The 22,887-nt window shown below is 41.4% G+C and overlaps 6 protein-coding genes across 6 annotated transcripts; 2 read left to right on the forward strand and 4 right to left on the reverse strand.

Annotated features, from left to right (window-relative positions):
* Nucleotides 1–2,593: 2,593 nt before the first annotated feature.
* Nucleotides 2,594–2,954, reverse strand: LOC117756292 (histone H4). The gene has a single exon (XM_034576722.1). The coding sequence runs from the start codon at nt 2,952–2,954 to the stop codon at nt 2,643–2,645; it is 312 nt and encodes a 103-aa protein (XP_034432613.1). The 3' UTR covers nt 2,594–2,642.
* Nucleotides 2,955–5,428: 2,474 nt separating this feature from the next.
* On the forward strand, nt 5,429–6,138 carry LOC117756222 (histone H1-like). The gene has a single exon (XM_034576640.1). It carries the CDS (start codon nt 5,429–5,431, stop codon nt 6,080–6,082), a length of 654 nt encoding a protein of 217 aa, XP_034432531.1. The 3' UTR covers nt 6,083–6,138.
* Nucleotides 6,139–14,280: 8,142 nt separating this feature from the next.
* LOC117756262 (histone H2B-like) lies at nt 14,281–14,750 on the reverse strand. The gene has a single exon (XM_034576687.1). The coding sequence runs from the start codon at nt 14,748–14,750 to the stop codon at nt 14,376–14,378; it is 375 nt and encodes a 124-aa protein (XP_034432578.1). The 3' UTR covers nt 14,281–14,375.
* On the reverse strand, nt 14,290–22,294 carry LOC117756264 (histone H2B-like). The gene is made up of 2 exons (XM_034576689.1): nt 21,889–22,294; nt 14,290–14,359 (listed from the first exon to the last, which is right to left on the reverse strand). The coding sequence occupies exon 1, from the start codon at nt 22,277–22,279 to the stop codon at nt 21,905–21,907; it is 375 nt and encodes a 124-aa protein (XP_034432580.1). The 5' UTR covers nt 22,280–22,294; the 3' UTR covers nt 14,290–14,359; nt 21,889–21,904.
* LOC117756244 (histone H3) lies at nt 18,469–18,940 on the reverse strand. The gene has a single exon (XM_034576667.1). The coding sequence runs from the start codon at nt 18,938–18,940 to the stop codon at nt 18,530–18,532; it is 411 nt and encodes a 136-aa protein (XP_034432558.1). The 3' UTR covers nt 18,469–18,529.
* On the forward strand, nt 19,188–19,682 carry LOC117756299 (histone H2A-like). Its single transcript, XM_034576728.1, has one exon. It carries the CDS (start codon nt 19,272–19,274, stop codon nt 19,656–19,658), a length of 387 nt encoding a protein of 128 aa, XP_034432619.1. The 5' UTR covers nt 19,188–19,271; the 3' UTR covers nt 19,659–19,682.
* Nucleotides 22,295–22,887: the final 593 nt, after the last annotated feature.

Below are 22,887 nucleotides of genomic sequence, written 5' to 3' on the forward strand. Positions count from 1 at the left end.
TTCTAAGAGCCACACACTTTCTCTATGGAGACAAACTGTCCTGACTCTAATGTCATGTCCATCAACATTAAAACAGCCACTTTAAACTAATACTGCAACTGTGGTTAATTAGATCATGGTTTAATTTAATAATTGGGAATCATATTGAAGTATTTTTCTTGTCCCGTGTCCACAGGGACAATATATTATAATGACGGATGTATTTTTATAGTGCAGTAATACACTGGTGTATTGAGGCTGCCAATGGTTATCAATTTATGATATTCTTAGTGTTATCTACATACCCATATATTAATAGTCCACATTAGCTCCAAAACATCCATTCAGAGCAGTGCACCTAAACACAAACAGCTCTGTCCATGGTCCTGAAACAAGGTATCCAATTTAGTTGGTTAAAATTATACTCTTAAAAATTACAGCCTTTTTCAGATTTGGTTTTATCTTTAGCGACAAGTTTGTTAACACGCCTACACAGGGTCATTGTCATTGTTGGAAAAACTAATCAGAATAGGGTTAGAGAGGTTTACATACAAAGGAGAGCTATTATGATTTGAAAGAAACTCTTAAATCTGAAAAACTAAATTGCTATTAATTTACACTTGAGCACATTGAGACTTGAACTTGAATTAGAGTGTAATGCAAGGCCTGACCATATTATCATTAAGTGGTTAAGTATGTTTAACTTAATGTTATGTGAGTGTTATGCTTTAGTATGATTGTTGTGAAACGAAAAGATCAAACAAGCTCTTAAATTGCTGTTGCAAAAACAGGTCAGGTCTTATGGACAGAGTGAGAACAACTTGAAGATCCTTTCTTATTGATGGCGAGCCTCCCAACGTGATTCCATCTGGAAGAAGAGATCCTTCGAATATTCCCTGTGGTGGTAGGGTGGTGCTAGTCACCCGGACTGCGACATACACTAATAAAGGGTGCACACTCTTTTAAGGAATCGTCACTGTCATTAACCAGTGGAGTGACAAAACACACCAAGACTGATCACAGGAAACAGACTTTAAAGACGACTGACGCAAAAAGACTGATTTATTTTAAAGGGCCCAATTTTATTTTCATACAAATGTTTTTCCCAATGCTTGTGAATTATCACCTGCCAGTTTAAGTTAGTAAAGTTACATTTTGTATATAATTGTTTGTGTATTGTGTGTACTTTCATTTATGGTTATTACAGTCTATGTCCCTCAGCTCCTCATCGGACCTAGTAGATCGTAACCTGGCCACAAGTGGTTACAAAAGGGAAATATGCTTTACAGTTAGATGAATCCACAGATATATTAAACTCTGCCCAGCTGCTTGTTTTCATCAGATACAGTTTTGACAGAAAACGTAATGCTGTTTTGCTCCACGCTGGAGTGGACATGCACAGGTGAGGACATTTTTACAAAACTAAAAGAAGAGGGACTATCTTGGGAAGACTGTATTGGTGTGTGTACGGACAGGGCTGGAGCGATGCTAGGAAAAGAAAGGACTGAAAGCGAGTGTCTTACAAGTGGCGCCGCACGTAAATTTCACACACTGTATTATTCACAGATAATCTCTTGCAAGCAAAACACTTGAACCAGAGCTTAAACATATTCTTGACACTGCGAATAAAATAGTCAACTACATAAAAACACATCCACTCAATATCAGACTTCCTCTTGCAGGGAAATGTGCTGAGCCGCCTGTATGAACTGCAGGACGAGTTGCGTATATTTCTGATCTAGCATGGATCCCAGCTCGCTGACCACCTCACTGACCCTGACTGGTTAACAAGGCTGGCGTATTTGTGTCTAAAGACTTTCTCAGTCCTGACATACATAAAGAATAAATAGAGATCGCAGCTAAACGTGGAGAATGATCTCCGAGTGGCCGTCTCCAAAATATAGCCGAAATGGACTTGCTCTGCTCCATGCATATTGCCCACTTATCTCATTAGTGAGTTCAAGAAATGAAAGTAATGTGTAGGCTAAAATAAATAACCCTAAAGTTTTTGCACATGGCAGCAATAAGGCGTCTGCTGCTCGTTATGCATACAGACGCGCACAGACATCACCTGCGCACTTGTTTATACTTACAGCATGTGCTCACTCAGCCCTGCTGTTTATACAGGGAGATTCCTTGTATTCTGGTTATATTCTATTTCCTACTATAAAATAATATCATGGCTGTAAGGCTGTTGTTCTTTTGTGTTGTATTAATGCCCGTGTTTGCATAGGCCTAATAGTGCTTGTGCGTGGTTATATACCACATCCGGGGTCGGTGGGGGTCGCCAGTCTCTGGCACCGTTATTTTGGGGGTCGCGGGCTGAAAAGTTAGGGAACCCCTGACATAGTACATGATACTTAGTTAGTGTAAATGTGGATATGATTGTTGGAGGCAGCAAGAAAGTGTTGTATTTATGTACATGTTGGGTGGAAAACTCACTAGAGACAAAGTAAAAAATAAGGTATAGATTCAGTCACGAGTTAACATAATTTATATATTGATTATTACTAAGATCATTTATTCCATCAATTTACAGAAGTTGTATTGTTGTAATCTGGAAGAACGAGTGATTAGTGTTGAGCAGAGGATGTGAGCTCTCATTGACTCAGTGTGTGGCTCTTAAAAGAGCCGTTGTGTTGTTGAGCTGTTGTAAAGTGAGTTTATCCACCGAAGCCGTACAGAGTGCGGCCCTGTCTCTTCAGAGCATACACCACGTCCATGGCGGTCACGGTCTTCCTCTTGGCGTGCTCGGTGTAGGTGACAGCATCGCGGATCACATTCTCCAGGAAAACCTTCAACACGCCGCGGGTCTCCTCGTAGATCAGACCGGAGATACGCTTCACTCCGCCACGGCGAGCCAGGCGGCGGATGGCGGGCTTGGTAATTCCCTGGATGTTATCACGGAGAACTTTGCGGTGACGCTTTGCGCCTCCTTTACCGAGCCCTTTTCCTCCCTTTCCTCGTCCAGACATTTCTCTTCAGTGAGATGAGATCTAGTGAATAGAGTGCTCCGCGAGAAACACAGCTATTCATAGCCTGACTGAGGACCTGTTAGAAGACAGAGGCGGCCGTCTTCCTCCTCTGTGGATCCTCATGGCCGCTGATAATAAAGTCTATGGTGCGCTAGCGCCTCCACAGGTTTGGATGTAGGACGGTAGATATTAAGGTCTGACAGTTTTGTGTAATAATAGGACTGTAGCACGTTTCCATCAAGTAGTAATAGTGCCTGGGGAAAAGGCTTAGTAAACATAAGAGTAACATTAGGACTGATTAGGGAAGTACTTAGACAATGTATGAATATTGAGCAACCTTGAGTGAAAATCAGTGGTCACACAAAGACTCAGCTCATGATTTCTCCCTGAGCCCTCCTGTTATCCTCAAATTGACATTGTTTATCCTTTGAGTCATTTTGACCACAGCAATTAAAACCCTCCAGAGAATTATTATAATAAAAATTGTAACCTAAGTGTATGTTTCAAGTATGGTTTGTTTCTTTGTTGACTACTTAAATAGGCTTTTATCTAAAACACAACCCCCACCAAAAGTACATGTTATATTGAACTCGATGTTAAATACGTGTAAAAGAACACTGATGCGTACACTATGGGTCCAGGTCAATGAATATACATAATCATGAAAATCGTATTTTTACCCAGCTGTCCCCACTAAATGAGTAAAAGTGAAATGTGAAGCTAAAAAATGAAGTAACCTATTTATTTATTTAGAGACGTTAAACATTTAATGGGGTAAAATTGACCCCAAGGACAATAGGAAGGTTAAATTACAACAAAGACATAACAATGTAATAGACAAATTGACTCTTTAAATGTGGTCTTTTATAAAAAAACAGGCACCGATTTGTTTTATCAGCGCTAAAAGTCATGTTGTAGTTGAACAAAAGTGTTAGTGCAGGGTCAAGCAGTATAAGCACTTGATGCTTGTCTGGAATTGTTTTTGATAGTGTTATGAAAATGCCCATATATTATTAGTCCGGGGTGAGAGTGTGACTATGTTCATCTTTCATTTGGCATCATTGGATACTGACCAGTTTTAAAAGCACCTCATGTATGCTAGAAAGTGTTGTTGATTACAAACTGTCATTCTGCTGGATTCTGTTTTACTATATTCATCTGGTTTTATTTGCAGAAATGGACCTTAGAAGAAATGGTCCTGGTTTTGCTATGAGCTTGGATCGGGGTGAGTGGAGGGGTGGGGGATGTTGTTTTTTATCATAGTTAGCATGGAAAGTACTTTGTGTTATAGTGTTTGTATATAAAGTACTACATAAATAAAGTCTGTTCGAATGGTTAAAATTACATTTACACACAGCAATCTACACACACACTTACACATACTGCACACGTGTGTACATTCTGGATACACAGAGTGTTTGTTGACACTAAGGCCTTCATTTGTAATATGAATATGTTATTGGCTATAAAAGTCTGAGAAGACTTGATCTATTGATCAATAGGTAACATATTGACAGGTTGACAGAGATTTCTCACACAAAACATGAATAATTTAATGTATGAGTCAAATAGTTTTTGGGAAACCTCTGTCATGTTTTAATGATTATTTTACAATATATAAAAAACATGTATCCTAGTGTTAATGTGAAGAGCAAAAGTTGGTATTTACTAAATCAGACAGCAGAGAAACTGCAAATTACAGTGAAGCATAAACATTTCCTGCAAAATAAATGATGGAACCTGTTGACTTTTGGTATTAAATGAAAGAGAAATGTTCCCCAATATTAATTTGATCATTGCCTGAAGTGAATATTTAGTCAAATTGACATATTAAACCCATGGACATGAAATGTAGCACTAATAATAGAATGACTCTCCAGCATCCTCAGCATGACACGTTCACGGCTCTGATAGGAAGTCTGGCTCAACTTCACCATGAGTCTCAACCATCAGCGGTGTGTTTGCTGCCTGCACAATAACTTGACTTTATTACAAAGGGATCATCAGCAGGTGCTTGTTTTTACTCGGTCTCTCTGAACAAACATGTGGAGCAGCTGGGAAACGGGTTTTGGTGGAGCTGTGGAGCTTTTGAACTCATTTTAGGAGAGAAACGAGTGGGAAAAGCCGCTGAGCAGCGCTGCTCACCGCGGTGAACGGGTGAGGTTTGGAGGCTCCACCGACAAAATGCAGAGAGCATCAGAGCTCTTCATGACTTCAATATGAAGACAGACAAGTCCGCTACCTGCTTCCTCACTGTCAGCCTCCAGCACCGCTCACCCACTGAGTTTTCACTCGTTTATCAGTGAAGAAAAAACACAAGTGTCTCGGTGTTCACACTGCACACAGGAGCCACGGCTCGACTGAGTCTTCAAGGTTCTCATGGTGTGTTCAAGTACCGCCTCCCGATCAGGACTCTTCTACAGTCCGGTCACTCACTCCGATAGTTCCTCGTTGATCTGAACGCAAAGAGAAAAATGACAGAAGTCGCTCCAGCTCCAGCTCCAGCTCTAGCCGCCGCCAAGGCTAAAGCGGCCAAGAAGAAGGTCGTGAAACCGAAGAAGGTCGGTCCCAGCGTCAGTGAGCTCATCGTGAAAGCCGTGTCCGCGTCCAAGGAGCGGAGCGGCGTGTCAGTGGCCGCCCTCAAGAAGGCTCTGGCTGCCGGAGGCTACGATGTGGAGAAGAACAATGCCCGCGTCAACAACACCATCAAGAAGCTGGTGGTCAACGAGACCCTGGTCCAGACCAAGGGAACCGGGGCCACCGGCTCGTTCAAGATGAGCAAGAAGGTGGAGACCAAGGTCCAGAAGCCGGTGGAGAAGGCCGCTCCCAAAGCGAAGAAGCCCGCCGCCAAGAAACCCGCAGTGGCTAAAAAGCCCAAGTCAGCGCCAGCCAAGAAGCCAGCAGCCGCTAAAAAGTCCCTGAAGAAGGTGACGAAACCAGCAGCGGCCAAGGAGCCCACGAAGAGCCCCAAGAAGGTGGCGAAGAGCCCCAAGAAGGTGGTGAAGAGCCCCAAGAAGGTGGCCAAGAGCCCCAAGAGAGTGGTGAAAAAGGCCCCTGCACCCAAGAAAGCCCCCGCGAAGAAGGTCGCCAAACCCAAAGTGAAGAGGACAGCAGCCAAGAAGAAGTGAGATGTCCTCACTGTGAAACATGTCCATCCTGGTAAAAGGCTCTTTTAAGAGCCACACACGTCTATCCACAAAGAGCTGCTTCCTCATCAATCATCACCACTGACAATAAATATGTAGAGACAGAGTTCTTAACTAAAGGGAGTCAAGTTATACAGAAATATATTAAATATCTATTTCAGTAATGTCAAGATTTAGAAGTATCAAAACATCAAATACTATCAAGTGATATAAAACATATATTTACACTTTGGGAGGGAAAAGCTACGGAAGCGTATTGCATTCACTTAAAAAAAAAAAAAAAGTTCTGTTTTTCTGAGATAATTATCTCGGAAATTCTCATTTTCTATTTTATCAAGAAAGTCATCACCTCACTTAAACTGTTTGTAACAAATGGTTGATGAACAGTCTGTTCATGCACTTGAAGGACTACTACACCAAAAAACAAATGTGCAAATTTGCAAAATTGTTTACTGCTTTTGTGTACTTTTTTCATCTAAATATACCAGCTCAGTACAGTTTTGTAGACAATGTGAAAGTCTTTAAGTGTTACAAAAGACATCATCCTCTAAACCTTTCTGATGTTAACAGGAAGTCTTTTGTGCATTTTGTTGTGTTAAGGTGTCCAAGGTTTTACACTGAAGTAGAGTTGAATTATTTTGGAAGTGTTGTTATTGAAAAATGTTGATGTTTGAAATGCCTGAGGGCTGGGTATGTTACTACTTTCCAATTTCTTGAATTATTTAAAAAAGCTTTTCATTTATTTTATAGTGGTATTGCTGACACTTTACAGAGCATCTGTTGAACCCTGTGATTCTATAAAAAAGCTAGACCTATAAACAAATTGAGCCTTTTACAAAAGTCATGTTTTTCACACATTTTGTTATGTAAATGACTAAGAAACATCTATTTAAAATTTACTTTGATTTACGTTGTCTGTTATCAGTTTGAGTAGAATCTTTTTGGTTCTCACACAGTTGCATTTTTTAATAAGAAATTATAATTGAATTGGAGCCTCTTGCTCATGTCAGCTGTTATTACTGGCTGTGTTTGTTTGTTAATCTGTAATATACATTAAGGAGTACCTCAAAAGTGTCCTACTTTTTATAAATAAAAAACACTGGTTTCTCTCTTGTTTTGTACATTTGTGATCAAACTAATTGTGTCTTTACTGCAGATAAGTTTAACTACCCATTGCCACAAATGGTACCTGACTATTTATTGTAAGCATTTATTTGTTCTAAAACTGGTGGACCCTGTCTCACAAAGCAGAATTGCTGACTTTGGATAACTGCAATTGATAAAAACTTATATTATCCATCAAATTCCTTCACAGGAAATCTTTTAAGTAGACATTTCCCTGTTACTTATTGTTGTGATCAGATGCTACTGCATGTTTTATACACTAGGTGGCAGCAGTTGTTAAATATGAGTAATTAAAGAAGCAGAAAAGATTAGAGTAAAAAAACACTCAGATGCACATATATGTTGCTTAGGGCATCTTGCAATAAAGCTACTTTGGGACTTAAACTAAGCCTCATCCTTCAAAAACACGAACATAACAGTTATTGTGAAATGTTTATGTGATCAAACATGGGTTAATTCAAAAAGGAAAAAAATGTAGGCATACTTTAATTAGTGTGGAAATTAGGCTTTATTTGTATCATGGTAGCCACACTGCAAATGAAAACAATATTAGGATGACAGACCACATTTTATTAGGCTACATAGGCAAGATTGGCCTGCTTTTATTTAAACGATACAAGATAGTTGACTTATCAGCACCAAATAATAGACAATATATTTCATATCATGTCTACATCACTAAATGCCATGTAATTCTTTGGTGGCAATTGAAATATCTTGATGAGAAAGACACAAAAAGGAAGGAATTTCATAAATGCTTAAATAGTGTATAAACACTAAATCACATAGGGGAGAAATTAAACTGTTGCACTTCTCTGTATAACCAGGTTTGTCTGATGCCAAACACCACTGGACTGCGGCCAGAAGCGTGGGTGTTTTAAGGTTTCAGCCCATAGACACCCATCCTAAGATATTATAACATGTTTGATTTATGGATGATTATGCAAGAATAACCAAAGTGTGTCAGACTACATTCAGTCATGCTACATAGTTCCACTATGAGGACAAATTTGACATTTTTCGCAAAGACAAAATGTGAGACGTTTATTTTCAGGACTGCCCCAGTTACCTTGTTGAGATGTATCATTTTTCCATAATGATGAATGAAAAGAGATGATATGAAACTCAGAGGGGAGATGTCAATTATTTTAGAGTTCATTGCTATTCATTACTTAGAGACAATACATCTGTCAATCATTTAAACTGAAATTCGCAGTCAACATAACATTTTCCACCCATAGACAAACAAAATATAGTGTTATTTTGCTGAGGATGGGTGCTCACATTCAATCATCTGATCCAGTAGAACAACTTGTGATTATTAAATATGGGCATATATGTAAGCCCGTAAAAACCTGTAAAGCTCAATGGCTTCCTCTGGAGAGGTGGGTGGATGAAGACTGTTTATCTGAACACAGTACTATCACAGGGATATGGTCCTCTCTGTAGGCATTCCTCCCTGCATGCCTGTATCTTCTGTTGGGATACATCTTTAAGGTACTCCCTAGCACCAAATAGTTGGGGAAGGGTGTACATCATCACCGGACGTCCTCCTGGGGCCACCGCATTTCTGCATCGGCAAATTCTGTGAGTGTTCCAGAGGTGAACAACATCCTGCAGTTCTCTCTAAATATAAGGGAAAAGAGTGGGGAAGTGAGAAAATTAGTTAACGTGGCTAACCAACTGAAGGCAAAATAAATTGTTATTGTCCACAATAGAGCAGGGGTTTTCACAACATTTTCATTGCATATACCCTGAAAAGGGTGCATTTTAATCCTCTTCGAAAATAATTAGTCTTCATATGTGAGGATTTTTGTCCCAAGCCCAACCACAACTATTTGCAGTGGGGGAATTTTACTACATTTACTCAACTACTGTAGCCTACTTAAGATACAATGTAGGTTCTTGTACTTTACTTGAGTATTTGCATTTAGGGTATTTTGTGCAACTTTATTCTTTTACTCCCCTACATCTCATGGGCAAATACTGTCAACTGAATTTGTCTGACAGCCTTGGTTAGTTACTTTTCAGATTCAAAACCATCTGATGGCAAAACTATCTGAAAAGACACCCCTCTCTCACCCCCCAAGCAGAAAAACAACACGGGCGCCCCAGTGGCCGCAGCGCTTCTAGTGGGGAGGAGCAGCGGGACCGTGGTGAGGACGAGACACGGATGATCCGGAACCGAGAGACACAGGATCCCCCCTGTGGTCAGAGGACAACCTCTGTCTCCCAGGCAATGAGAAGCACGCCATATCCCCGAACCCACAGCCATTAGTAGCTGGAAATGTCCAACAGTGTCACGTGCCCAAACATTGACATGTTCACTGGCCTTCTGGAAAACTCGGTTACTTAAACAACAATCCTTCTAACTCAGCTGAACTCTATTCTTAAACCATAAACACATTATCTCAGTGAACATTAACATTTACTACCAGTCCTTTATAGTATTCTGGGTATTTTATTGGTATTAAATATTTTTTTAAGGACCTCCTGTGGTGCTTCATTTTTTTAACAGTGGAATTCACTTTTGTTGCTTGTAATATAGAAGAAGAACCTCACACACTTGCTTAACATATGACACCATGGACAAAATAATGTATTAAAACTTTGAATTATAGGCTACATTTCAAAAGCAAAAAAAATTTTTTCTTACCTCTATTACTTCGAGACATGTGAACTGTATCAGACCTTTGTCGAGGAAGTCACCAGAGAAATGGTCAGACTCTTTTAAATCCTGAAATACGTTCATCCAGAACTGTGCATGTTGCTTCCTTAAAAAAACCCACCACTGCTCAATCCGTTGGTTATGATTGCTTGAGCCATACAAAAAGCATCGGTGTACCCCGGCGTAACTACTGTAACCCGGCGTAACTACTGTAACCCGGCGTACAGTAGAGCTGAACACTGCGGAAGTCTTCCACACAGCTAGCAGTGTGGAAGACCGCTGCGAGGCAGCGCAGCGCCGTTCTCAAGCGCGCAGCCGCCTGGCTGTTCACACGGGACGAGCATTTCTCCGCTGGTCAGCCCCATAGACTGTATATATAAGGTCAGCCCGCGATTCCGCTTTCTCCGCTTGTTGTTGTACCCGTTGAATGTCGGGGTTCAGGGGTTACAGTAGCGCTGAACACTGCGGAAGTCTTCCACACTGCTGGCTGTGTGGCGCTGACACAAATTCCAGCTCACGCACGGGAGAGCGAGCGGTCGCGCCCGAGCAGCTGCTGCAGCCTCCCAGTCCCAACGATCCAGACAAATGCCACATGTGAGTGAATCGCGGGCTGACCAGCGGAGAAATGCTCGTCCCGTGTGAACAGCCCGGCTGCGTGCTTGGGAACGGCGCTGCGCTGCCTCCGGTGTAAACCCGGCGTAGCGAGTGTGGGGGGACGGGGGGCCAAGACCATGTAGGGAGACTTCCAGTTCCTTGTTACGACACAATACCCAGGAAGCGCAATCAAGTCGCTCAAGCATGACGTTTCTGACTTAGAGGAACTATAACAAAATGCGCGAGTGTTTTTTCCCCAGAGTTTTTGGGTTGGTAGACATGCCAGATACCCACATTAACCTGTAGAAGCACTAACAAAGTGGAATTTGCATGCTATGTCCCCTTTAAGTCATTTTGTAGGAATGGAATCTAAGATACAAGTTGTTGGTTTAGAACATGATTATTTTGGTCAGCTGATCAAGGGTGATCAGAGAGAAGCTGTCTAAATAATTGGTAGGATTCTCAGCCGTTTCTGAGATTTCTGTTCTTGGTAGGGTATTAGTGCCAATTGAGGGCAGGAGATGGTTGATTTGATTTCTAATAGTAAGAATTTTATCATTAAAGAAGGTCATAAAGATATTGCTATTTAGGGATCGAGGAATACTGGGTTCGGTGGAAGTGTGACTCTCTGTCAGCCTGGCTACAGTGCTGAAGAGAAACCTGGGGTTGTTTTTATTCTCTTCTATTAGTTTTGAGTAGTAGGCAGCACTTGCTTTGTGGAGGGCCTTCTTATATGCTTTAACACTATTCTTCCAGTCTAGGAGATATTCAACACGGTTGCTGGATCGCCCCTTCCTTTCTAGTTTTCTTGATACTTGTTTTAACTCATGTGTCTTGGAATTATACCACGGAGCTAATTTACTATGTTTTACACGTTTCTTTTTTAGAGGCGCTATTGAGTCTAATGTTAATCGTAATGACTTTACAGAGCTATCGACGAGATGGTCAATCTCAGTGGAGCTAGGGTTTTTAAAGAATTTGTTGGTTGTATCGACGGATAATACGGGTTTAAATGTGATCGGAATTATTTCCTTAAATTTAGCTACAGCACTATCAGGTAGACATCTAGAGAATGAGTTTTTTATTAGTGGCATATATTCTGATAGTGACAAATCGAAGGTTATTAAATTATGGTCTGATAGGATTGGATTGCGCGGAAGTACTATTAGATGTTCAATTTTGACACCGTATGATAATACAAGGTCAAGTGTGTGGTTACAACAATGAGTAGGTTGGTGTACACACTGACTGAAACCTATTGAGTCTAGTATTGAAATAAATGCTATGCTAAGGCTATCTTTATTATTTTCAACATGAATATTAAAGTCACCAACATTAATAATTTTATCGGCCTTTAGGTATAGGTTTGATAAAAACTCAGGGAATTCCGTTAAAAATTCAGAATAAGCCCCCGGAGCACGGTAAACTACAGCAAATATGATTGGCTGTTGGTATTTCTTGGATGGGTGTGGAAGACTAAGAACAAGACTTTCAAATGAGTTGTAGCTTAGTTTAGGTTTAGGATTAATTAATAGACTGGAGTTAAAAATAGCAGCAATTCCACCTCCTGGACCAAATTCTCTGGGAACGTGTGAATTTACATGACTGGGGGGAGTAGATTCATTTAGACTGACATATTCATCAGGATGCAGCCACGTCTCAGTGAGGGACAATAAATCAATGTTGTGATCTGAGACTAGTTCATTAACTAAAATAGCCTTTGATGATAATGATCTTATGGTCCCAACTCTGGGTTGTCATTTAATAGACAAGTGGGATGAACGCTGTCTCTCCTAACAAGACCAGGTTTCCTCCAAAAAGTTTGCCAATTATCTACAAAGCCCACACCGTTTACAGGACACCACCTCGACAGCCAGCAGTTAAAAGACAACATGCGGCTAAACATGTCATCACCTGTCGTGTTAGGGAGAGGGCCAGAGAAAACTATTGTGTCCGACATCGTTTTTGCATAAGCACACACCGACTCAACATTAACTTTAGTGACCTCCGACATATGAAGCCGGGAGTCGTTGCTGCCGACGTGAATTATGATCTGACTGTATTTACGTTTAGTTAGGTGACTTCAACTTTCATTTATGTTACCAGTGACAGTCTTAGTTCAGCTGAACAATAAGGAGTACACCAGTATCAAATACGTGTTTTAAAACAGACATCACAGAAGCTGGAGAGGAAGTGGCGTTCCACCAACCAAGGTGATTTTCACCTGGCCTGGAAAGATAGCCTGATATATAACAAGAAAGCACTGAGAGATGACAGAGAGTCATAGTTCTACTGATCCATCTATTCCTCTAACTCTGAGGAGCAATGATTTCATGAGCTTCTTTACAAATACAATTATAACCAACAGGGGAAAAAAATCACCACCTTCTCCTCATGAATAACACAAATCACAGATTCTTGACACATGGGACAACACGTCCTGCAGTAGAAACTGCTATTCGGTTAAAAAATTTAAATATTTTTTCAATTGTAGATGTTATGAGGGATTAACAATAGAATGTTTTCAACATTTTTATCCCCTTCAATTTAATTTAATTGTTATTATATCAAATCTATCACACAGTCTTCCCACTACATCTAAAACATGAAGGCCACAGAGAAGGTTTCAAACATTCATGTGCAATAAAATGGATACAAGTATTTTGTAATGATTAAAACAAGCTTATTTCCACATAAGAAAAACTGAATATAACCTATCAGAGCAAAATTGATCTTTAGTGACACCTGCACATCTCGTAAGGTTTCAAAGTTGTTCCCCAGTTTTTTGTCAACACCGTTAGACAATCATTAATATGACCCAATATTAGCGACAGCAGTCACTCTGAAGGATCCATTCTCATTTTCCACCTATGCAGAGTGCATCCATGGACGACAGGTTCAAACAAGTTTACTAGTTTTAGAATATTTAAAACTTATTAATATTTCCTGTGTCACAACCACTATATGTCAAATGTATCTAAGGAAATGGTTTAGAATGTTTATATCATTTCATTCTCTTGAAGTAGTTTGTTAGCATCAAGCTGAATAGAAAATGGCTGCTACATGAACTCCATGTGTTTTCTAAGAAAAAAAAGGTTTGTGAAATAAATGTTTTCTTCAAATATCAATAGATCTTCATTGAAAGTAAATCTAAGTAACCCCCACCTGACGATTGTTTTTCAAATCTTTTCTAAGGCCCTGCTTGGGTGTGTCCACATATGTTCATTTACACCCAGTGCTCAAGTGTAAATTAATAGCAATTTAGTTTTTCAGATTTAAGAGTTTCTTTCAAATCATAATCACTCTCCTTTGTATGTAAACCTCTCTAACCCTATTCTGACTAGTTTTTCCAACAATGACAATGACCCTGTGTAGGTGTGTTAACAAACTTGTAGCTAAAGATAAAACCACATCAAAAAGGCTGTAATTTTTAAGAGTATAATTTTTAACAACTAAATTGGATACCTTGTTTCAGGACCATGGACAGAGTGGTTTGTTGTGTTTAGGTGCACTGCTCTGAATGGATGTTTTGGAGCTAATGTGGACTATTAATATATGGGTATGTTGTGTACTAAAAAGATCATAAATGGATAACCATTAGCAGCCTCAAACCACCAGTGTATTAAAGCACTATAAAAAATACATCCATCACTACAATATTTGTAATATATTGTCCCTGTGGACACAGGACAAGAAAACTACTTCAATATGAACCCTAATTATTAAATTCAACCATGATGTAATTACCCAGTTAAAGTATTATTTAAAAAAGTAGATACTTTACTATTGATGGACATGTCGTTAGAGTCAGGACAGTTTGTCTCCATAGAGAAAGTGTGTGGCTCTTAAAAGAGCCGTTGCTTTGATGTCATGTCCCCGCAGAGTCGTTTACTTGGAGCTGGTGTACTTGGTCACGGCCTTGGTGCCCTCAGACACGGCGTGTTTAGCCAGCTCCCCGGGCAGCAGCAGGCGGACGGCGGTCTGAATCTCCCTGGAGGTGATGGTGGAGCGCTTGTTGTAATGAGCCAGACGAGAGGCCTCACCGGCGATGCGCTCGAAGATGTCGCTCACGAAGCAGTTCATGATGCCCATGGCCTTGGAGGAAATCCCAGTGTCGGGGTGGACCTGCTTCAGCACCTTGTACACGTAGATGGCGTAGCTCTCCTTCCTGGACTTTCTCCTCTTCTTTCCGCCCTTACCGGGGGCCTTCGCCACCGCTTTCTTGGAGCCCTTCTTGGGCGCAGGCTTCGCTGGATCAGGCATCGTCACGATATTAGTCGATCAAATGAATACAGACGTCAGTGGCCAGGCTGTATTTGAACACATCACATGTAAATCTATCTGTGCCGTTCCCTCTCTGTCATTGGCTGAATGTTGAGCGTCAGTGTAACAGCACGTGGGAGTGTCTCCACGTTCATGAGTCCATTATTCTGCTGCTGACAGAGGTTGAACTGTAGAGCTCAACTGGAACATTTGGGGGGTTAAGAAATGCAAGATGTCTGAAAGTATATATGTTATTATTATTGATGTTAGTATCACATTAGTATCATTTAAAATAAACTGAACTAAAGCAACCTGATAAATACACAGCTCTAAATGTTAAAGGTTAAGTGTGTAACAAGTATCAAACTCAGTGCTCCTCAGCTCCCCCCTCCTTTCCTGAGTGAGAGGAGAGCTACAGTGGCCCTAGTATGTCAAAATGTCTACGACAGCATCAAGCATTACATTACATTACATTACATTACATTACATAAGTGCATTCAACCATGCGGGTAAAAACCCAGAACAAGAAGAATCAAAAAAGTACAATTTTCTTCAAGAAAGCAAAACTACAAAGTGCTATAAGTGAGTGCCATTTAAATGCTACTAAATTGTTAGTTTAAACTTTTATTCAAGGTATAGTCAGAAGAGGTGTGTTTTTAGTTTGCGGCGGAAGCATTCTTCTATCCAGTGATGAGGTGTCTTTTTTAGATCGATATATTCACAAATGTTGATTGTATGTTTAGTCTGTAAACTGTCGTTGATAGTGTACATGGATATAAGTGTTACTGCGCAAAGGCAGCGCTCTATTACTGACGTTTGGTAGTAGTAGCTGAATGCTAATGCAAGCTAACGTTAGCAAACCAGTTATTTCATTGAATATGATCAGTCTTTAACAGCGAGGCAGAGTTAGCAGGAACTGTGTATTTCCCCTTAAAGAATGAAACAGCTGAGAGATTCAGAGAGGTGAAAGGGAGAGGAAGAGGAAGAAGAAGAGGTAGAGGTCAGAGAGGCAGTGGCAGAGGAGCTGTGAGGGACAGACGAGGGAGAGCTAGAGCAGCTGCTGCGAGGGAGGAGGAGGAGGAGGAGGAGGAGAGAGTGGAAATACAACAAAGAAACTCAGTATTTTCAGCAAGTTATTTTATTATATTCCTACATTGTCTGTGTGATATCCACAAGATAAAACTTATTTTATACCGCATCTCTGTGTTTACATCTTACTGAGTAATGCTCCTGTAATATTATCTGAGACACCACTGAATGAATACTACATAGTTATAGTACATTAGAGGAATATGTTGACATGTAGACCTGTTATTGTTCTCAATATGTTGGATGAAAACGTTAGAGTCTACAACTAATCACTGAAATAATAATTTAGCCAAAAATAATATAACAAATACAACAAATAATAAAGCCATGTCTGTGTTTCTCCCTCCTTTATGCTTCCAGAGACTTATTCAGGAGATGAGGCTAGAAGAGTACAGAGAGCTGACCAACCAACTCCTGGAGAGGCAGCCAGGGTTACTCTTTGATGCCTTGATGATGCTTCAGCACAGGCATGGTAACCCATCTTTAGCTGGAGTGCCAGGGTTACCATGGTGTACTTGTGGTAACTGTGGGGACATGCCTACTGACCGGGAGAGAAAATGCTGTGGCCAGGATCATGAAAACTGTGTGAGTCGACTACCACGCTTCTCCCAGTACTGCCTAGAAGAATTTTTTTTAAGAATTCACAGCCAGTACTGGGAGGATGTTACGGTACTAGGCCATATTAGAGAACCTGGGGATGACAACAGGGAGCAGCGTTATGCGGCCTATCGCCAACTTTATTTATTGGCAACATGGCTCTTTAGGTCGGGGAAACCGTCTTATCATCCCCAGCTGCTGTGTTCGTAGGATCAGAGACATGTTCCCTGATCCACAAGGACAGTACACAGGTTTCATTCCTGGCCTCTGAGTTTTCTTTCAGGCCCTCTGGAATCTTCATTTAGTATCTGTAGTATTCACACACCTGCATAAGCATCATCAGAGCATCAAACATACAATATATGGACATGACTATTATTTATCTTGTTTATTTTCCTATTTCAATTAAAAAATCTGTTTACATTTTACTATGTATTTTTATATATATTCCTGTATATTCCTGAGTTTATACTATGATATACTTGTTTATTTATATGGTTAATAATTTATGTTTGTTGATTTGAGTATATACTAGGATATACTTATTTATATTGTTAATAATTTATGTTTGTTGAATTGAGTTTATACTACAATGTTAATTGCAATAATAAAAAAAAACTAAAGAAATTCCATAGATTAGCTGTATTTCTTTTGTACATAAGAAACACATTTATCAACAAGTTTGTGTTTCTGAGATGCATCATGATTAAGCTTTGCCCTCTGCGGGCATCTGGACAGCCAGTTAATCCCTCATAACATCTACAATTGAAAAATTATGGTTTGTAAAGTCTTCTTGTAAAGCCGTCTGAAACTGAAATCACAGTTTTAAACCATTCATTATCTGATACACTTCAACTATTTTGGGAATGTAAATGATCATCAATCAATCAATCAATCAAATTTTATTTGTATAGCCCATATTTACAAATCACAATTTGTCTCATAGGGCTTTAACAGGGTGTGACATCCTCTGCCCTTAACCCTCAACAAGAGTAAGGAAAAACTACTAAAAAACCCTTTTAACAGGGTAAAAAGAAGGTAGAAACCTCAGAGAGAGCCACATGTGAGGGATCCCTCTCCCAGGACGGACAGAAGTGCAATAGATGTCAAGTGTAAAGGAGAACATCAGAAAGATAAAGGTTTTAGCAACATTGATAAGGGTAAATATTTTGAAGCATAACTGAAGGTCAATGAATTGGTGGATTATTGTCAGTAATGGTCAAGTATCTGAGGAGAAATACTATGTATCAAGCAGTCCTGCTGCAATCATAGTCTATGGTCAGCAGCCACCACGATCATGATCCACCATCAAGAATTGTTTTTATTAATGTTGCATGTTAACCCTAACCCTAATGTTCTGTTGATGAATTCCTCTCATGCCACTGTTACAATTATGATCAAGGCTGCAAATATTTCACTTTATTTTAAGGGCTCCAATCCCTGGGGGACTTTCAAAACAATTGGGATGTTTTACTAAAGGCATCTTTTTAAATGACTTTTGATAAATGTTGGCACTGAGTAGATCAGTTTCTCAGAAAAAGCAAGGTCATCTCAGGTTCTTAAAGTTTACACATGTATTTTAGAACTCAACTCAGTTAAAATAAACATTTTATTTCATTGCAGCTCTGACTCTGGTTCCTTTTAACATGTGAAGTGAAAGCAGCAATTTTAATGAATATTGGATTAATAGCAAGGCGGGTCTTAGTCTGCATGCTTTCCAATGTGTATAATTTGAAAAGCTACTAATGTAACAACTATTTAACTGTACACTGTTTTGTATATAGTATTGTGAAATACTAACAGCTGTTTGCTGTTGTTAAATTAATGTTGTAAAGCTAAAATAAAGTTAAATGTTTTTTAAACCTGTAAAAATATTTCTTGTAATATACTGTAGCTACTTAACAGAAATTAATTGCATTTGTGTAATACTTTATTGGCCAGATATTTACTTCAAATTCTTTAGTCAGTTATTTACAGTGTATTATATGTATGAACAGTCAGTAACTAGTGAGGGCAGCGGAGGAGTTTTGTCTTGAGTGCAGTGAAGTGGCTCTTAAAAGAGCCGTTGTTATCGTCAGTGGAGCAGCAGCAGTTTAAGCTCTCTCTCCACGGATGCGGCGGGCCAGCTGTATGTCCTTGGGCATGATGGTAACCCTCTTGGCGTGGATGGCGCACAGGTTGGTGTCCTCAAACAGGCCGACCAGGTAAGCCTCGCTGGCCTCCTGCAGAGCCATGACAGCGGAGCTCTGGAAGCGCAGGTCGGTCTTGAAATCCTGAGCGATTTCTCTGACCAGGCGCTGGAAGGGCAGCTTGCGGATCAGCAGCTCCGTCGATTTCTGGTAGCGACGGATCTCTCTCAGAGCCACGGTACCGGGCCTGTAACGGTGAGGCTTCTTCACGCCGCCGGTGGCCGGGGCGCTCTTACGAGCAGCCTTGGTGGCAAGCTGCTTCCTGGGGGCTTTGCCTCCGGTGGATTTACGCGCAGTCTGCTTGGTTCTTGCCATTTTGTTTCTTGTCTCTCTGATCGGGAGGAAATGTGAGGCAGAGACGCGACACTCTGCTTTTAAACTGCGGAGCCAGCCGTGAAATGGTGACGCAGCTTCAGATCCCCGGGTCCTGATTGGTGAGAGGCTCCTCCTGGAGCTCAGTCTCCGCCTGAGTCCCCGCTGCTTATTGGAGGAAAGTGCAGGCCGTCCTCCGCTGCTCTGCTGGAGGCTTCTATTCTGGTTGGTCTGGCATGAACCGTCCCGCTCGCTCCGCGGATATATAAAGGAGGGTTCGAGCTGTTCACAGCAGTTTCTCTTGACGTGTCTTAGGAAACAAACTTCATCCATAATGTCTGGCAGAGGTAAAACCGGCGGAAAGGCCAGAGCGAAGGCAAAGACTCGCTCGTCCCGCGCTGGGCTCCAGTTCCCCGTCGGTCGTGTCCACAGGCTGCTGCGTAAAGGCAACTACGCACATCGCGTTGGTGCCGGCGCCCCCGTCTACCTGGCGGCTGTGCTGGAGTACCTGACCGCTGAGATCCTGGAGCTGGCTGGAAACGCCGCCCGCGACAACAAGAAGAGCCGTATCATCCCCCGCCACCTGCAGCTGGCCGTCCGCAACGACGAGGAGCTCAACAAACTCCTGGGCGGAGTGACCATCGCTCAGGGCGGCGTGCTGCCCAACATCCAGGCTGTTCTGTTGCCCAAGAAGACCGAGAAGTCCCCCAAGTCCAAGTAAAGCAAAGCTGATGGAAACCACCGACACAAAGGCTCTTTTAAGAGCCACACACTCTCCTCTGGTAGAGAGCAAATCTCCTCATGTCACACACCAACTTGTAAAATACACAAGCATAAGTCATTTTAGGCACTTTAGAATCCAATACGTATTCATTGGTGTAGTTTTTCTGTGTCAGATGTTCCTGTCAGTTAATGAGGAAACCAGTGCTCATCTGGAAGACTTAATACAAAGAATACACACTTCAAATTCCAATACGCCTAAGGTACATGGATTCACGTCATTAAAGGGACCTGCATATATCTGTCAAGATGTACAGTATGATTGCAAAAACAACACATTTTAATATTTGTCTAATGAAAGTCAAAGTAGTGTGGGTACAACAGATTAAATGTATTTTTCAACCTCTACATTTGTCATGAAGTAGATCTAGTGGAAGAAGTAATATATATTTATTACTAACTTTATTTTTTACAAAGTAATGTGTTCATAAATATTAACTCTGATGATACTTTTGCTGAAGCAGTAAAATCAGGTTTTAAAAGTCTGTTGTATTAAAGTGCCCCAGTAAACATGACAGTGATCCAGCATGCACAACATCAGGACCATTGAACTGGAGCAGCTGAATGGAACTCAGCTGTTACTTTTTCATATTTTCTCTTGATTCTTCTGGTGTGACACTGATGAGGCTGTCCTGAACCAAAGTGCATGTAGCTCTGTCACCATCTGAATGGTTTGGATTCCTCGATAAACTCTTTGAGCACTGAAGTTTACTCTTGTTCCCCAGAGGAGCGTGACTCTGGATCAATTCAACCAGAAGCTCCACTTGTTTTCTGAGCTTTCGACCACTTCTCAGGGTCTTCTTCAGTGAACTCAAATAGCTTTGGCCTCATCATGTGAGCTAAGGTTGTAATGTTGGTCATGAGATGACCCTTGGGCCAGTTCCTTTAACTGATGAACACCCTGAGGTGCAATTGAAAGCTGAAAAAAGCTGATAGTTGGACCTTTGAAATACAATGATACATAAAAACAAAACACATCAACTATCAACTGTTCTCCCCAGTATATGAAGAAAGTCATTTCGAACTCCATTAGACTTTCAAGAATTTAAACCAGTCTTTAATTCTGTTTTAATGTATTACTCTGCTTGTGTCTTCAGGCACATTTCCTTGGAGAGGTCTCCTGTGGAAAACAATTTAATTGAAGACATCATGTACAAAAACACAAGGTCAGACATTTTGTAGCAATCATCTATTATTTATGCGTTGTGAATATTTATACAAAAAGCAAATCTCTCAGGAACATGTGATATCTGATACACAGGAAAATAAATTTCACATTCAATACAGTTAGTGCACTTACCCCCCTCCTGGACCAATGACAGGGAGTCAAGGGGTGAAAACTGCAATTCTATTGGTGCATTCTCAACTTCTATTTTAAGCATTAGCTTTTTTTAGTGTATATATGTAATCTCCACACAGTGATATTGTGTCAGGTCTACTTAAGACTCCTTTATTGGTCCCCCCCCCTCATAGAAAGTACCTGGGAGTTCACCTGAACAAAAAACTGGAGTGGACCGATCATGCCAGTGCACTCTTTAAGAAGCCAGAGCAGACTGTATCTGCTCAGGAGTCTGAGGTCTTTTGGAGTGCAGGGGGCGCTCCTGATGACTTGTTATGACTCTGTGGTGGCATCTTTGGAATAGTTTGCTGGGGCAGCAGCATTTCAACTGCTGACAGGAAGAGACTGGACCGACTGACTAGGAGGGCCAGCTCGGTCCTGGGATACCCACTTGACCCAGTGGACATGGTGGGACAGAGGAGGATGATGGCAAAGCTGTCGTCTCTCATGGACAACCAGTCCCCCCCCCCCCTGCAGGACACCATCACAGCACTGGGCAGTTCCTTCAGCACAAGACTGATCCACCCTAAGTGTCTGAAGGAGAAGTATCGCAGGTCCAGGTATGTTTTTGTCAGTTCATGGCCTCAAACCAGTGATCTTCTGGTCTGATGTCCATCTTTTCTACCACTAGTCAACCACAGATTATAATAATACCGTTTTTATAGACACACACTGTGTCAGCTGTCATTGGTCACTCAGAAAAAGAAAAGAAAAAAAATCAGGCAGGAAAGGAAAGTGAGCAAGTAAAAAGTGATATCAAGTGCTGTGTTATATTTGAGTTTGTGAGAAAGAAAGTGTGTGGCTCTTAAAAGAGCCGCTGCTTTGATGTGATGTCTCCGCAGACTCGTTTACTTGGAGCTGGTGTACTTGGTCACGGCCTTGGTGCCCTCAGACACGGCGTGTTTAGCCAGCTCCCCGGGCAGCAGCAGGCGGACGGCGGTCTGAATCTCCCTGGAGGTGATGGTGGAGCGCTTGTTGTAATGAGCCAGACGAGAGGCCTCACCGGCGATGCGCTCGAAGATGTCGCTCACAAAGGAGTTCATGATGCCCATGGCCTTGGAGGAGATCCCAGTGTCGGGGTGGACCTGCTTCAGCACCTTGTACACGTAGATGGCGTAGCTCTCCTTCCTGGACTTTCTCCTCTTCTTTCCGCCCTTACCGGGGGCCTTCGCCACCGCTTTCTTGGAGCCCTTCTTTGGCGCAGGCTTCACTGGTTCAGGCATCGTCACGATATTATTCGATCAAATGAATTCAGACGTCAGTGGCCAGGCTGTATTTGAACACATCACATGTAAATAATGCTGTGCCGTTTCATCTCTGTCATTGGCTGAATGTTGAGCATCAGTGAAACAGCACGTGGGAGTGTCTCCATGTTCATGAGTCCATTATTCTGCTGTTGACAGAGGTTGAACTGTAGAGCTCAACTGGAACATTTGGGAACTTTGGGAACACTTAATGGTCACAGTAAAACACCAAGTCAGTTCCACTTCAGGTTTATCAATCTGTCCATTTAGGAAGCACAAGTGATTGTGAATCAATTTCACCTGTTTTGGTGCAAATGAAAGTGACAACAGGTGCAATGAAGAGGCAAAAGCAAGACAACAACAGAAAGGGAACAGTTTTATATGTGGTGGTCACAGACATTTGCTCTCTCCTCATCCTTCCTGACTGATTCTTCTCTAGTTTTGTGTTCTGCTAGTGTCCTTGTCACTACCTGTAGCATGAGGCGGTCCCTGCAGTCCAATCAGGTAGCAGAGGTAGTCTAGCTCCTCCAGGATGGATCATCCAAACGTGCAGGAGCAAGAAGGTTTGTTGTGTCTCCCAGCACAGT

This window comes from Hippoglossus hippoglossus, chromosome 22 (genome assembly GCF_009819705.1).
Source record: "Hippoglossus hippoglossus isolate fHipHip1 chromosome 22, fHipHip1.pri, whole genome shotgun sequence".
NCBI lineage: Eukaryota > Metazoa > Chordata > Actinopteri > Pleuronectiformes > Pleuronectidae > Hippoglossus > Hippoglossus hippoglossus.

Coding starts and splice junctions, on each gene's coding strand:
- LOC117756262 (XM_034576687.1), bottom strand. CDS start 14,750: ATGCCTGATCCAGCGAAGCCTGCGCCCAAGAAGGGCTCCAAGAAAGCG.
- LOC117756264 (XM_034576689.1), bottom strand. CDS start 22,279: ATGCCTGAACCAGTGAAGCCTGCGCCAAAGAAGGGCTCCAAGAAAGCG.
- LOC117756222 (XM_034576640.1), top strand. CDS start 5,429: ATGACAGAAGTCGCTCCAGCTCCAGCTCCAGCTCTAGCCGCCGCCAAG.
- LOC117756292 (XM_034576722.1), bottom strand. CDS start 2,954: ATGTCTGGACGAGGAAAGGGAGGAAAAGGGCTCGGTAAAGGAGGCGCA.
- LOC117756299 (XM_034576728.1), top strand. CDS start 19,272: ATGTCTGGCAGAGGTAAAACCGGCGGAAAGGCCAGAGCGAAGGCAAAG.
- LOC117756244 (XM_034576667.1), bottom strand. CDS start 18,940: ATGGCAAGAACCAAGCAGACTGCGCGTAAATCCACCGGAGGCAAAGCC.